At 44.1% G+C, this 17,408-nt stretch overlaps 1 protein-coding gene across 1 annotated transcript in view; it reads left to right on the top strand.

The window, feature by feature from the left end:
* The window catches only part of LOC126203407 (fatty acyl-CoA reductase 1-like), a 131,797-nt gene that overhangs the window by 80,822 nt on the left and 33,567 nt on the right, over window positions 1–17,408 (top strand). The window contains exon 6 of the mRNA XM_049937711.1: window positions 5,188–5,380. Coding sequence (XP_049793668.1) covers window positions 5,188–5,380 — 193 coding nt within the window. The remainder of the gene's footprint in view (window positions 1–5,187; window positions 5,381–17,408) is intronic.

Genomic DNA, 17,408 nt, shown 5'->3' with positions numbered 1-17,408 from the left:
TTCGAAGTTAAATTTTTGTTTGCAGAGTGATATTATCAACATGGCAGTATTGTAAAAAGGTACACAAACCAGAACAGAGTTATTCTCGTGACAATTGAAGACATAAAATATTGCACACAAAGTTACAATATAATAATTTAAAGACTGTTTTGACACATCACGTACTAATGTTTTCTAGGTTCTATTTAGTTTTCTGGGTCGTAAATGCCCCGCTAACGTTATGTAGGTCTACAAACCAGCAGAATTACTAAGGCGTGAAGTAATGTTTCAGAATTACGTTTAATACGTGTAAATCTGATTTTAGATGAAACAGACATACTGTGCCAGGTATTAACACACGCCACCCCAGCTGATGGCTCACAGCCTTCTATGAGGGTGTCTCCGCTGTTGCCGTGCGCATCACGGCCTGTTTATGAAGGGTCCTGTGTGGTCATGGCATCCATTCTCGCTGCTGATATCTCCGAGTTAACAAAGATTTTGTGACTGGGCGCTGTCTCTCGAACGCCTGTTTATAAATCATAACAAGGAGACGCGTTCGATAACAACTTACTAGACTCCCAGTTCCTTTATTATTTGTTATATATGTAGGGCCGTCTTAGCGAGACACCATGGTTACTGTCAATGGATTTTCGTTCCTCTTTATTAGAAGTATGTGCAGAAAAGTAAATTGCAATTCGAAATCGCAAGATGGTCGTACGGCACCTATGCTGAGCTTTATGCAGGACGAAAGCTATTTATAGGGCAGTTTATCAGCGGCGGGCGTATTGGGCCGAAGATGCTGCTGCTCGAAGTGCTTTTACTTGCTTTTTTTTTTTATTAAAGACGCGAACTCAGGTGTCTCAAGCACGCTAAGGTAGAGCGCAAGCTTCGAACAGAGCCTCTCGAATTTTCACCGCCAACAAATGGAAACGTATTTCTGTCGAAAAAATACATTTTATAAGTAGGTCAAATTTCAGTGTTCGTCATACATTCATTAACAGGAACGGCGGGACATTCCACAGTTTCTACTACAGTAGCAGCGTTGCCTTAAATATCTGTAGCTTTCAACTGATCATCTCGAATCCTCAGAAACGGAAAAAGTTAACCAATATTAGGGCGCAAGACATCGTTTTTAGAAGGAAAATACAAATCCACAGGACAAACACTGGAACTCTAAAGCAGTTTTCGTGACAGTTTAACAGTAATTTAAAAAACTAACATCTCTTAATTAATGTTCATTCTTTGAAATTTAATTTTCGTTACGTTTCATGTATGGCAACGTTTTATGCTCAGATTGTACGTAGTACATGCGTTTCGGATTAGTGCAGAAACAGCTACAAAACACGGAGTAATCTTTAAAAAGTCGGGTATTCTTTTCCGCTGACATTTGCTTGGCTGTTATGCTTATATTGTTCACGGTGCTATTTCCTGTAATGATACACTCCAGTCATGGACACGAATAGGAAATGCATGCTTCCGATATATTACATTAAATACAAATCGGAACGCGAATTTGTTTTTTGACACAGTTGTACGTCATATTTTCTAAATTTTTCCAACAATTGTCTAAAGTTTAAAACATCGATACGACAATAATTTAACCACAGAAATTTCGACATCAGTTTTTATCCAAATTTGTCACACTTAAATCTATTCCGGCCTTTCAAAAAAATGGTTGAAATGGCTCTGAGCACTATGTGACTCAACTTCTGAGGACATCAGTCCCCTAGAACTTAGAACTACTTAAACCTAACTAACCTAAGGACATCACACACATCTATGCCCGAGGCAGGATTCGAACCTGCGACCGTAGCGGTCGCGCGGTTTCAGACTGTAGCGCCTAGAACACTTCGGCCACCCCGGCCGTCTCCGGCCTTTTCTACGAGATATAGTCATCAGTGAATCTTAAATCCTATAATATATGGTAATGCATGAATATTATACTTACTGCACGCAGCCGCTCTTTTCTTGTACGCTGCCAGTTACCTCTGCTGATTTCCATTAATCACACTCTACTAAATTATAGCATTTATCACTTCAGAAAGAATCCTATTGATGTTTCACTCCCTTCCTGGATTGGAAACCACAGCCAGAAGCACAGAACTGTGGAACTATTTGACAGAAAACTCAAAGAAAATACTCAATACTTCCTGCGTTACACAAGCTATTTAAAACACTCACGCCAGCGGGTACCACCTGTGGCTCACGCTAGATCCGCCCGTTCAACTCATGCTCGGAGCTACCAACAAACCTTCTAGCACTAGTGTATGTTGTATGACCCATCATCCAGGCACTAAGAACTCTTCAACAACAGCGATTTCGGAACAAATGAGATACAGTAAACTTATGAGCCAAAACATTACGACCGCCTGCTTAATAGCTTGTTTGTCCGTCTTTGGAACGAAATACATCGCTGATTCCGCGTATTAGGGATCTGACAGTTTGCTGGTAGGATTGCAGAGGTATGTGGCGTTAGATGTGTATGCACGGCTCATGTAATTTGCGTAAGTAACGGGCCTCTGATTTGCGTACACAGTGATGGCGCCCGATAGCGACCCAGATGGGTTCCACATGACTAAGATCAGTCGAATTCGATTGCCGAGACATCAACGTGAATTCACTATAGTGTTCCTTAAACCACTGTTACAAGCTGCTGGCTCCGTGCCATGGGCAATGACACTGCTGGAAGGTGACACCGCCGTCGGGGAAGACACGAGGCATGAAGGGACGCAGGTGGTTCGCAGCTGTCAGCGTGTCTTAGATCACCACCACAGTTACCATTCAAGAGCAGGAGAAGTCTCCCACAGCATAATACTGGTCCCACCAGCCTGCATCCGTAGCACGCTGCACATTTCGAGCCGCCGTTCACCTCGATGATAGCGTTTGTGGAGACGACAATCGACGTAGTGTAGGAGAAATGTGATTCATCCGAATAGCCGACACGTTTCCATTGATTGACGGTCGAATCCCGATTGTCCCGTGCCTGCTACAGTCGTAATTGATGATGTCGTTGTGTCAACATAAGAACATATAGGGGGACTCTGCTGCGGAGCTCCATGCTCAGCAATGTATAATGAGTGCTGAGCTCCAAGACACTTCTATGTGCGCCAGCATTGTTGTCTTTCGGCAGAGATGCCTCAGATCACCGCCTTGGAACCCGACGTTCTGTGAAGAGTCGTGGATGCCGATCCATTTAGCAAATACTGCTAGTTGCACTGTCCTTGTATCGGTTTGCGTAGATGCTCACGACAGTAGCACGTGACCATTCAACCAGATGCGCTGTTTTCGACATACCTGCCCTTTGCCAAAGTCGCTTATCTAATTGGATTTTTCTATTTGCAGCCCACATCTTCGCTAGAGTGATCGCCCGTCCATGTATGCTCCGCATACATACTTCTACCACTTCACATGCCCACAAGGGCATTAGGTGGCATTCAGTGTTGCGGTGGGCCAGGGTCATAATGTTTTGGCTCATCAGTGTATAAATTGTGATTCATTCTGTGTAACATCATTTTATGTAATCTCACATCGTTTTGAAAGAATGTATGTAAGGTACATTCAAAATAAAATATATGAACAGTGGCCATGGGCGTTTGAATACAACCACCACCCCATGCCAAGGAACAGTAAAAGTAACAGGAAAAGTAAAGTAATGAAGGAAAGGAACACAATTTTCAGTGCTGATGTGTACGTCTGAAAGATCCAGTACGCTGGAGAAAAAAAATCACATTTCGGCCAATCACGAATGGCAGGGGGTGGCAAATGGTGAGGGAAAACAGGGTGATCCTTTTTCTGGTCAGATCTTTACACCTTGTTTATTGTGGGAGCCGTGTAGTGCTGATGGCAGTGTCTTGTGAGCTCATCCCAGCTCTGCACTGGTGTCTTGTGAACACCACCTTGCACTGACTGTGGCACCTTGTGAGAGCCAATTACTTAATGTACTATGAGTGCTGCATAGTGCTGTGGGCTGCACAGCACTGACAGTGGCGTTTTAATGAGCGAGATCTACTGCTAGCCAAGTGTCTTGTGAGCCCCTTCTAGCTCTTGTCATGGTGTCTTGTGAGAGCTGCCTAGCACTGGCCATAGCATCTTGTGAGTGCCTCATCATGGTAGCCATGATGTCTTCTGAGTGCCGCCTAGTGCTAATAACCACAGAGTCTTGTTAACACCTCCTAGCTCTGGTCATAGTGCCTATGAGAGTTTCCTAACCCTGAACATAGTGTCTTCTGAGTGTCTCATAATCATGACCATGATGGCTTCTGAATGCTGCCTAGCGCTACTAGCCACAGTGTCTTGTGAACACCTCCTAGCTCTGCTCATAGTGGAATATGAGAGCTGCCTAACACTGACCACAGTGTCTTGTGAGTCCCTCATCATGGTGGCCGCAACGTCTTGTGACTGCTACCTAGTGCTACTAGCCGCAGTGTCCTGTAAACACCTAGCTCTGGTCATAGTGCCTTATGAGGGATTCCCACCACTGACCACAGTTGTGAGTGCTTCTTCGTGGTGGCCATGATGTCCTCTGAGTGCTGCCTAGTGCTAATAACCACAGTGTCTTGTTAACACCTCCTAGCTCTGGTCATAGTGGAATATGAGAGATGCCCACCACTGACCACAGTGTCTTCTGAGAGCCTCATCATGCTGGCCATGATGTCTTGTGAGTACTGCCCAGTGCCTTGTGGGCACCTCCTATCTCTGGCCATGGTGTCTTGTGACCTTCCAGCACTGACACTAGCATCTTGTGAGCACTGCCTAATGTTGGCCACAGTTTCTTCTGTGTACCTCTTCGCGCTGGCCACTGATATCTTTTAAGTACAGGCTGTTGCTGGCCTTGTTATCTTTTGAGCACTGCGCAGTACTGGCTGTAGTGTGTTGTGAACACGACCTGGGGCTGTCCACAGCCTCTTTTGAGTGCTGCCAACAGCTTCCCACGGTGTCTTATTGACGCTAACTTCTGCTGGCTGCAGTTTATGAGCACCATATTTGCTGACCATCTTAACTTGTGAACACCACCTAGAGCTGGTCACTGTGTCTCGTGAATGCTGCATGGCGCAGGCTGCAGTGATGGCGGCGTCTGTGTGACCTCCGTACTCGTGTCCAGTTCAAAACCTAAGTTCATGTTCGTGCGTGATAAGAGAGTTTTCACTGCTGCAGTTTAGTGAACTGTTGACAATACCAGCTGTGTAACTGAAATGATTGGTTCCGCAGTGATTCCGACGTACAAGGAGCCGATGCCGGGCTGGGTGGACAACACGAACGGCCCCGTCGGAGTGCTGCTGGCCGCCGGCAAGGGCCTGCTGCACAGCGCCCTCGGCGACCCAGACGTCAACGGTGACCTCATCCCAGTCGACTGCACTGCTAACGCCATCATCGCTCTCGTCTGGCATTTCGCCCAAACCAAGTAAGTATTACAACACATTTTTAATTTGCTTTTAGCCTATCTGACATAACATTAACAGCCACTCAGCCATTCACCACATGCTAAAATCATTCTTTCACTCTGCAGCAAAATGTGCACTCTTCACCAAGAGCAGGCATTGTCTGCAGGGCCAGCGACTGTTAAATCTAAGTTTTCTAAAACAGCCACAAGTCGTACTTTGTATATTTTTATTAAGACCAGTTTCGCTCTTCAAATGAGCAGGAGCATCATCAAAATATACTGTTTAAAGTTGTCTGACAGCATTCAAGATTGATTATAGAGTTGGCTGTGTAATTGTACTTGAATTACGTAACCATTATGGTACCTCACCTGAACCTCTAGATACCAGTAATATTTTACTGTATTTCTGTTAACTACTTAACATATTTCTGAGACAACATTCAGATTTGATTTCACTTTTGATACATCGATATGTTTATATTGCAATGATATTATTCTTATGTGTATTCTTTCTTTTGTCAGTATGATCTTTGACGTAACTCTGATTTTTGGGCGCGTAAGCGATTATTAGTTAGTTGTTAACTTGTTAGAGAGTCGGACCTTGAAAAAGTCAAGTCGTAGACGTCATGTTGGAAAGACGAATATTGTCGTCAGCTTATAAAATGTGAACTTTAACAGTGACTGTGAGGAAGATGTTTTCAAGTATGTTTTCTATTGTGAAGTGATGTTTCGTGTGTTACGTGATATTGCAATAAAAGCAATTAAAAGGAAGTGTAACTTAAATTCGGAGTGCTGATTATTTTTTTTCCATCACTATTGTGCTAACTTTGAAAGGTTTAATCTCCAAGAATGGTTTGAGAAGCGCATCTACAAAACTTTTGAATATAGCAGAATAAAACCTATGCCTCTTTGCATCCGAGCTTGGAATCATAATCACCTAGATTTTCAACGATTGAGCCATGATAATACGAGACTAGCGTCGGAAACACAAAAAGATGAGTGCCTAGTTTTTTCATTATTACATGAAATGACTATTAACTGTGCTCTAATGACACCTGCCACATAATATGAGTGATGTTGCCCGAAAATGCAGTATTTAGCAGCGTGAGCAACACCACAATCGTTATTAAAATTTTGACCTTTGTTGTGGTAGGGTTGTTAGAGCTGACAGCTCTAAAGATTAATTTGGCTATATTATAGCACTTAAACTTACATTTAAAGTACAGTAGTAAATGATGACATTGACAGCGCTGTCATTGTCGATGTCATCATTTACTACTGTAGTTTAAACGTACTTTAAACGTAAGTTTATGTACTATAGTACAGTCAAATTAATCTTTCGATCTGTCAGACAACTGTAAAGGCAATCTTTAACGCTGTCAGCCAACTTTAAATTGTATATTTCGATGACGCTCTTGTTCATTTGAAGAGCGAAACCGGTCATAACGGAAAATACAAAGTACGACTTGTGTCTGTTTTCGAAAACTAAGTGCACTGTTCCTGGCAGACTAACACTGTGTGCTGGGTGGAACTCGAACTCAGAATCGTGCCTTTTGTATGATGATGATCATGATGTTTAGTTTGGGGGGCGCTCAACTGCGCGGTCATCAGCGCCCGTACAAAGTCCCAATTTTTACACGGTCCAATTTTTAACTCATCTAGCAACTGTCACGAATGATGATGATGAAATGATGACAACAACACCAACATCCAGCCCCCAGGCAGAGAAAATACCCAACCTGGCCGGGAATCGAACCCAGGACCCCGTGATCCAGTGCCTTATGTAGGCAATGACCTTGCTAACTGAGCTATCCAGTCGTGACTTACAACCAGCCCCCACAACTTTATTTCTGCTAGTTCCTCTCCCCTGCTGTGTATGACTTCGTACACAACTGTAGGTAGATGTGGGCTACAAAGAGGTGCGGCAGCTGTCGTCTTAGGAAAGCTTAAGAGGAGCAGAAATGATCGGCGAACGATTTAACAAACAGAAGATTTACTTATATATCTCCAAGTGTTGTAAATAATATTGGAAGAAATTGAGTGCAGCTATCATAATATCATCAAGGATGGGGCTTGCTGTACTGAAGCGCTATCGATGGTGTTGGAGCTACAAATAGCCGGGGTCTACATAGCATCACATAGTGAAGTGGGTCTGGACATGAGTGGGACTGTGTGGCTGCCACTGGCTGTCCTGTGTTGTGGCAGCAGAGGGCACTCATGGTACAGAGTCTCTGGCTTATCAGTGGTGCTCCATTGGCTCTGCTGGGTCCTGCATCACTGCTACAGACATCTGATGGAAACTTGCAATTCTGCTGCAAACGATGATGCCTGTTGGGTAGTGTCGGTACGTGATACCACATCCCCTGCTTTCTAGTCTTCACACACGTGTGTGATGATAAGGAGGTTACCAGATGGTGGTAGCTGGGCCGAGGAATACATGTTGCCGTCCCTATGAAATTAATTCACATGCAGCGAGAATGATAATCAGACTGTGCACAACAGTGCACGGTACAAATAAGTTCCAAAAAGCCGCACACAAAAATGAGATTTTCTGGATATATCTCAGGCTCTTTTGATCACAGAGACAAAGAGTCCAGTGTTTCAGATAGCCGTTGGCCTAGCGATATTTTACGTAACTATTGGAAGAACGTGCATTCTGTTGCTGTCCTATAGTGCAGGGCCAAATCTTAAATATTACACACTTCCTTCAGCCTGCGGAAACTGAGCAGCTCAGTTGTTTATTTGCATTAGGTGCGGTCTAGCGTGGACTTCAAATGGCTAGGAAACATATTATTTACTTATGAGCAATTCCTGATAAAACCGCAAAAAGACATCACTTTTGGGTACCAAAAGTACCAATTGTGGTTACGGCCATTTCTATAATTCCCATTCAGGACAAACTGTAAGAATTTTTTGTGTATGCTCATAAGATGATGGCCTCAGTTGAAAGTTTTTTTCGATATCATTATCCGTTAGCGAGATGTATACGTCAGATGTTACCATACATATGCATGTAACATATGCAAGTAATATAATGTCCGAGACATAAATGTACAGGGTGTCCATAAGTGAAGTTCCAATTTCAAAACGCTGTAAAAAGAGAACCACTGCTAAGAATGACGTCAAATTTGAATAGCGGATTACTGGCACAGGGGAAACAAATTAACGAAAATTTTACCCATTGATGGCACTGTAAGCGGCAGAAGGTGGAAACCAACAGACGCGCAGTGCGCGGCTGTTCCTCAGTTTGCATCCGAGACGCTGAACATGGCTGTCTCCATCAAGGATCGCGCTGTTAGTAAAGCTAGAATAGTGACTGTGCGCCAGTAGTCCTGCAGAAGTTCCGGACAATTGAGGGTATGAGAAAAGGCATTGGTCCGATGTCTGACAAGTGTCTGTAGAAAATAATTACAAAATTCGAAAAGACAGATTCTTTTCAAGTGCAGTCGCGGGAGGAAAGTAGTTGGTCCGACATCTGTTGAAGATGTGGCCACAGCATGCAGGAAGTGTTGAGCGGCGGTGTGCAAACATGCAAACATGCCTGAACGTTGAACATGCCTGCAAGCACAGCGCATAAAATCCTACAAAAAATCCTACATTGCTATCTGTACAACATCAACCATTTTCAGGTGTTGTTTAGTGCTGATCTACCAACAAGACGATCACTCGAGAATTTCTTACTCGTGTGGAAATGAACAACGAATGACCATGGAACATTCTACGCACAGACGAAGCCCATTTCCATCTCCAAGGACATGTGAATGAGAAGAATTGCAGAATATGGGGGATGAAAAATCCGCACACACACACACACACCAAAAATAATTGTGTGATTTTGGTTGATGGTGTCGTTTATTGTAGGGCCGTATTTTTTCTTGGGGAAAGTCCTGCGGGTCCTGTTGCCTGTACCTTCACTGGTAATGGCTACGAGTGTATTTTGCACACCGACATCGTTTAAACCCTCCAATAGTTTGTATATGTGGGGAGGATCATTGTTATGAAAGATGGCGCTCCTCCGCACATTGCTCTGGCAGTGAAGCGGCTGCTGCAGGGGCATTTCGGATATGCTAGAATTATCAGCCTTCATTTCCCTACAGCCTGGCCGTCCAGGTAACCCGATCTTAACTCGTGTAACTGGCTCTGGGGTTATCGGAAAGATGTGGTGTTCGGTCCTTCAGTTACGAATGTAGCTGAATTGAAGGCAAGCATTGTGCAATGCATTCTTAACGTGACCCCCGAGACACTCTGAACTGTAGTGGAACATGCTTCTTTCCGATTTCAACTTGCCGCAGAAAACAATGAACAGCATACTGAATATATTCAAAAAGATTTCGGGTTTGCAGCCGGTCGTCGTTAGCTTCCATCCACGATATTTCGACTGGACAACTGCCAGCCATCCTCAGGTGAGCCATCGAAGACTCAGTCGAAATATCGTGGATGGAAGATAACGACGACCGGCTGCAAGCCCGAAATCTTTTTGAATATTTAGTTCGCCGGGAAAATTTTAAATTTCACCTACTGAATATGTTCTGCGCTAGCCTTGCGACAGTTAGTAACCGATGTCATATTCCTTTTTATACGGTTTTTGGCAAGAGGACATTTAAAAACCAATGTCATTTTGCTTTTTATCCTGTTTTTGGCCCAAAGACAAAACTGGTGTCATTGTGTTCTTTGTGCGGTATTTGGCGTTAGGAGAGTTAAAAATCCATTTTTCCCATCCGATGTGGTAAGATTTTGCAGTGATGTATGGGCTCACCTAACTACCAGTGCTACAACAACTGACTGCTGAACTTGTGCAGACGTACACATTGAACATTGCAGATTACGTAATGTGAGACTCAAACCACAGTCGTCGTATTACGGCTCATCTGTCATCTGTAACCCCTCACTTACATTGAAACACAAATTGGTAATATTTTCGTTAATTTTTTTTGTTCCATGACGCTCCCCCTGCGTCAATAATATGCTGTTAAAATTTGACGTAATTCTGAGGAGTTGTTCTCTTTGTACAGCGTTCTGAAACAGGAACATTATGGACACCCTGTAGTTTTCATCTAACGCAGTGAACACATGGAAAGTGTTGTGGGGACATCACAAGGTTTCTGAGGTCACCAAACTATGTTTGTAGTCTCTATTTTTAGTGTACCATGGGGTAGCCTAAAAATTTTGTGCATTTTTATGTAAAGTAGTGTTTAGTGAACTTACGTTGCATGGAAAACTGTTTTGTGTTAACTTTATATTTTGTGCACTTATTTGTTGTTTATGTGTGTCAAAGTAAGTAAATGTGTCGAAGTATAGACAGGGTGACAATTATTGAATAAAATGGTCATAACTTCTGAACGGTTTGCATTAGGAATTTCAAACTGCCGCGGGATATGATGAGAATTAGTATACGCATGAATGGTTTGGTTTAGCGACAAAGTCCACTTTCATTTGGATGGGTTCGTCATTAAGCAAAACTGGCGCATTTGGGGGACTGAGAATCCGCATTTCACCGCAGAGAAGTCTCGTCACCCTCAACGGCTGACTGTGTGGTTTGCGATGCCCAGTCACAGAATAATCGGTGAGATATTCCTTGATGGCACGGTGACTATCGGACGTTACGTGAACATTTTGGAAAATGGTTTCATCCTCATTATCCAAAGTGACTCTGATTTCGGCAAGGTGTACTTCGTGCAAGACGGAACTCGACCACATCGGAGTGGGAGAGTGTTTTATGTCCTGGAGGAGCACTTTGGGGACCGCATTCTGGCTCTGGGCTACCCAGATGCCACTGGCATGGACCTCGATTGGCCGCCATATTCTCCGGATCTGAACGGTTTTCGTTAGGAAGTTGAACTGCCGCGGGATATGATGAGAATTAGTATACGCTTGAATGGTTTGGTTTAGCGACAAAGTCCACTTTACCCATAGGCCACTGGCATGGGCCTCGATTGGCCGCCATATTCTCTGGATCTGAACACATGCGACTCCTTTTACGTGGGGCATATTAGAGACAAGGTGTACAGCAATAGCCTCAAAACCATTGCTGAGCTGAAAACAGCAATTCTGGATGTCATCGACAGCATCGATGTTCCGACACTTCAGCGGGTGATGCAGAATTTTGCTATTCGTCTGCACCACATCATCGCCAATGATGGCAGGCATATCGAACGTGTCATAACCTAAATGCGAATATCTGTGGTGACTTTTACATGTTGAATAAAGTGGTGCACACCACTGTTTATATCTAATTTACGTTGTTTTTTCTTTCATGCAGTTCAATAATTGACGCCCTGTAAATAAACTGTCAAACTTAATGCTGACTGATCGTTTTATATAAACAGCACACCAAGATGTACTTTATGAAGGAATAAAACTCAAAGCAAACTCCGTCCAAACAGGCCTCAGAAGGCCCAACGGTACTGACCGACCAACGTGTTATCCTCAACCGTTGGCGTCACTGGATGCGGATATGGAGAGGCATGTGGTCAGCACACCACTCTCCGGGCCATTGTCAATTTCAGTGAATCAACGGCATAAACAGAGTGCAAAGGACGGAGTGTGTGGCAAGGGAAAGTGATGGGATCGCCACATGGAAAAACCTCACTTCTTGCCACAATGGCGTCGATCGAGACAGACAATGAGGTGCTGGTGGCTTTTTAGCTTGGCCATTAAAATTTGTCCGTCGAACAGCTCTCCCACCACTTGGCTCAAAATACCAGCTCAAGTGGGGATGACCTGAAAGAACCAACCCTGACTGTTACCCTGGCCAGGCCAAGGGCAAAATCCTCCTCACATTGGCAAGCGGATGCACCCTGTGTGCTGTAATCTTGGCGCTAGCCTGCAGGGCAACATGGTATACCTACAGCTAATGTTCAAAGTTGGCGACCTTCCTCTCTCATTCAAACTTTTCGAGTATCTGTCATCCCCTTATTCCCAACTTCATTGTTGAAATGTACCACTGATGTCACACTCAATTGGACAAAAAAGTGTACAACAATTTAGTAAGGTGATTAGCTCTTGAGGCAGTTTAATATTTTTATATTTAATGGACTGATTAAATTCCATACTCGAGGGGAGAACCATTTAAATTCATTGTTTCAGACAAAAAGTTTCATTATATGCTACCCATTCATTCCTCCACGTCGCAATAACCTATTAATCAGTATACAGGTTGTAATGGGTATAAATGCAGATATTTTTATATGTGGTACTTTAAAATGTACATACATCACTGTTTTTTTTTCTCTGCATCGAACAGTCTTCCAATAAATATTTCACGTAATTTACTACCTGGCGTTTGCTATACAGTCTTCATTGCACCACTACGTGGGCTACTTCTGTCAGTATAGGCTAACAGTTATGTGTCCATGTACTCACACTTCAACACCTGACATGCTGCCCAGGGGAAAATAAGCATTAATAGCTTGCTCTTGCCACGCGTACTTGGCTGTACCAACCAACCTAAAAAAGTGCTACAATTATTAGCGTGCAAATTAAGTAAATACTGTTTCATGTTGTTCTGTACACCGCTCTCAGTCACCACTAGAAATATAGCTATTACACCTTCATATCTTTTTAAAGAGAGGAGCGCAGCAACAGTCGGGGGGGGGGGGGGAGCAGAGGGAGCGGGGGGGGAGGATGGGAGCGGGGGGGGGGAGGATGGGAGCGGTGGGAGGGGTGAAAGAGAGGGTTTAGCCAGCCGTACCTGGCTAGCTCAGTCAGTAACAGCTGTGACTTCCAACACCAAGGCTCCGGATTTCAGTCCCTGTCTTGCACACAGATTTAATTTCTCAATCTCTCAGGAAGTTTCAGTCAGTATTCAAGAGTGCTTGTATTATACAACTGTAGACTGTCTTTGAAATTCAGAAGGTAAGAGGGATAAAATGTAGGGAGCGATAGATTATCTATAGCTTGTTCAGAAACCAGGTTGCCATTACGAAAGCTGAAAGACGTGGTAGGGAAGCAGTATCTGAAAGAAAAGTAAGATAGTGTTGTTACATAACTCCCTTGTTATTTAGTCTGTACATTAAAGAAAATTCACTAACATTTAGAAGAGGAAATGGAATTAAAGCCAAGGGGAAAAGAACTATAGGGCACAACTTGACGGAAGGCGAGATGATACAAAGACGAGCAGTTCATCACTTATGTCCACAGACGGTACACACCTGTCCTCCAGGAGATCGGTAACTACCAGTACTGCTCGTTACCCATACCACAAAGTGAGCAGCGGAGGCGGCGCATATCAGGTTTAGGGTGATACCAACATGGCTCGTGCACTGAGGTTGCAGGCTGTCAATGAAGGTACGAGCGTATGGAATAAGCTCACATATATGCGGCTGGCTCGAAGACTTCTTAAGCAATAGAACCCAATATGTGGTCCTCGACGGCGAGTGTTCAACACAGACAGGGCTATCGTTAGGAGTGCCACAGGGAAGTGTGGTAGCACCGCTGTTGTTCTCTGTATACATAAATGATTTGGCGGATAGGGTGGGCAGCAATCTGCGGTTGTTTCTGATGCTGCCGTGGAGTGTGGTAAGGTGTCGAAGTTGAGTGACTCTAGGAATATACGAGGGTAAGTCAATTATTATCCGCAATTTTGTTATTTTTTGTTTATTTTGATGGTACTGTCGTTTTACGTTGATGACGCATACTCTGTTTATTTGTTGTTATATCTTTGAAATTTTCAAGCTGCTAGGTTATTTTCGTTATCGCTGCCGTGCTGTAATCATGGCTGCTCCGCAGTCTATTTACACCAAAGAAGAGCAATTTTCAGTGATCCGTTTTTTGTGGTCGGAAGGCGTATCAGGGGCAGAAATTCATCGAAGACTTTTGGTACAGTACGGGAACAGTGTTTTGCCACAACGGAGTGTCTACGAATGGATTTAAAAATTCCGAAATGGTCGCACAAGTATTACGCACGATTAAGCAGCCAGACGACCGTTTACTGCCACAAGTGAGGAAACCATTGAGCGTTCTCGTGAAATGATCTTCTTAGACAGACGATTAACTATTGACGAAGTGGCACATCGTCTGCAAATTAGTCACGGTTCTGCCTACGAAATCATCCACAACAGAGTTGGGTTTCATAAAGTTTGTGCATGATGGGTCCCTAAACAACTCACACAATTGCATAATCAAACGCGCTTGGACATCTGCAAATAACATTTGGATCGCTATGGTAAGACAGGATCGCTTCGTAGACAGGATCAGTACTGGTGACGAAACATGGATCCATCATTACGAGCCGGAGAGTAAACGGCTGTGCAAAAAAAATGTTCAAGACCCAACCGTCCGCAGGAAAACTGATGCTTACGGTTTTTTGGGACGCGCAAGGTCCACTACTGGAACATTATGGGGAAAGGGGCACAACAATAAATAGTGCACGTTACAGTGAGATGCTTATTGCCAGGCTAAAGCCAGCAATTCGAAGCAAACGCCGAGGATTGCTGTCAGAAGGTGTTGTGTTGTTGCACGACAATGCCCGTCCACATACTGCTGTGCACACTGCTGAAACGCTCCAGAAACTCAAATTTGAAGTAGTGTATCATCCTCCATACAGTCCCGATCTTGCCCCTTCTGACTATCACTTGTTTGGTCCACTCAAACAGGCCTTAAGGGGGCCGTCGATTTGCGTCGGACGAAGCAGTGAAAGAAGTGGTCCATTCCTGGCTCACAGCTCAACCTTATTTTATGAGGACATCAGGAAGCTTGTACTCGTACAACGATGGACGAAGTGCGTTGAAACGCATGGAGACTATGTGATGTTCTTGTAAGCTTCCTATTTGATTACAGTAAAATTTTATAACTACTTTGCGGATAATAATTGACTTACCGTCGTACATCACGACCTAGAAAAAATTTCCAGTTGGTGTGAGCTAGCCGTAAATGTGGCAAAATATGAGTTAATGCTGATGAGTAGGAAGATGAAATCAGTAATGTTCGGATACAGTATGTCCTGTTTGACACAGTTAAATCTTACCGTTGGGCATAACGTTGCAAAGCAATATGAAACGGAACGAGCATATGAGAACTGTGACAGGGAAGGCGAATGGTCGACTTCGGCGTATTGGGAGATCTTTAGGTAAGAGTGGTTCCCCTGTAAAAGAGACCGCATGTAGGACGCTGGTGCGACCTGTTCTTGAGTAATGCTCCACAGTTTGGTATCCGTACCAGATCGAATTGAAGGCAGTCATCGAAGCAATTCAGAGGAGGGCTGCTGTATCTGTTACTGGTAGGTTAGAGCAACATGTAAGTGTTACGCAGATGCTTCGGCGGGTGAAATGGGAATCGGTGGAGGGAAGGCGACGTTCTCTTCGAAAAACACTATTGAGAAAATTTAGAGACCGGCATTTGAAGCTGAGTGCCGAACGATTCTATTGCCGCCAACAAATATTGCGCGTAAGGACCACAACGATAAAATACGGTAAATAAAGGCTCATACGGAGGCGTATAGATAGTCGTTTTTCCCTCGCCCTATCTGTGAGTGGAACAGGAAAGGAAATGACAAGTAGCGGTACAGGGTATCCTGTGCCATGCACCGTACGGTCGCTTGCGGAGTATCTACTGTACGAAGACGTAGATGTAGATTCAACAATTCAGTGAAAGAGACTGCCGGCATTACGCTTGTCCACCCACTCCTGGAGTACTGGTGCGTGGTGTGGGATCCTTACCACAAAGGATTAACAGAGTACGTCGAGAAAGGTCAAAGAAGGACAGCACATTTTGTATTATTGAGAAATAGGGAAGAGAGTGTTATGAACATGATACAGTTTTGGGATGGACACAATTAAAGGCGCTTTTCGTTGCAGCGGGAGCTTCTCACGAAGTTTCAATCTCCGACTTTCTCCTCTGAATGCGAAAATATTTTGTTGGCACCGACCTACATAGGGAGAAACAATCATGATAATAAAATAAGGGAAATCAGAGCTCGCACAGAAAAAGATAGGTGTTCGTTTTCGCTGCAGACTGTTCGAGAGTGGAATAGCAATGAACTATTGTGAAAGTCGTTCGATGAACCGCCTGCCAGGCACTTAAGTATGATTTGCAGAGTATCCATGTATATGTAGATGTAGATTTAGGATCCAAAACGCTGAGACAAACACCGTGTTCGTCCACCTGTGGAATGCATTACAGCAGCGATACTACTTAGAATGGATCTGACAAATTCTTGGTGGGCTTCAAGAGTATGCGTCACCAGATGTCTACGCATAAATCAGGCAGTAAGGGGACGGTGGTTTGTGGGCCCAGGGCTGGTGCGTGATAAGGTCCCAAAGGCGCTCCGTAAGATTCAGATGAGGCGCATTTGGTGGGCAAGACATCCAGGCGAGTTCACTCTCATGCCCCTCAGACCACTGCAGCACCAGAAAATGCAGAGGGTTGGAGGTATAAATGCCGATATTGTGATTATTGTTACCTCAATACGCAGCCGCTCCAGTTCAGAAATGTTCAAATGTGTATGAATCCCTAAGGGACCAAACTGCTGAGGTCATCGATCCCAAGACTTACACGCTACTTAAACTAAATTATGCTAAGAACAACATACACACCCATGCCCAAGGGGGACTCGAACCTCAGGCGGGAGGGACCGCGCAATCCGTGACATGGCGCCTCAAACCACGTGGCCACTACGCGCGCCTCTGCTCCAATTTGTTAGCTGTTCATTCTCTGCGTCTAACATTCTGCCCATAAACGCGTCACATAATGTACGAGGGCCGTTCAGAAAGTAACCTCCGGTTGATTTAAAAAAATACACCAAGTTAAATAAAAATATTTTAATATATACATCTTACAACTACATCTTTGCACTATTTTTCTACATAGTCTCCATAGCGATTGAGGCACTTATCGTATCTCTTCACAAGCTTTGAAATTCCTTCTGCATAAAAATCACCCGCTTGTGCCTGGAGCCAGCCTGTGACCGCATCTTTGAGCTCTTCGTCGTCATCAAACCGCTGTGACCCAAGCCATTTCTTCAAATGCATGAAGAGGTGATAATCACTTGGCGCCAGGTCTGGGCTGTAAGGTGGATGGTTGATAACGTCCCACTTGAAGGACTCAAGAAGGG

This window comes from Schistocerca nitens, chromosome 9, assembly GCF_023898315.1.
Source record: "Schistocerca nitens isolate TAMUIC-IGC-003100 chromosome 9, iqSchNite1.1, whole genome shotgun sequence".
NCBI lineage: Eukaryota > Metazoa > Arthropoda > Insecta > Orthoptera > Acrididae > Schistocerca > Schistocerca nitens.
The sequence above is the reverse complement of the archived record's forward strand: the minus strand, read 5'-3'. Positions and strand labels throughout refer to the sequence as shown.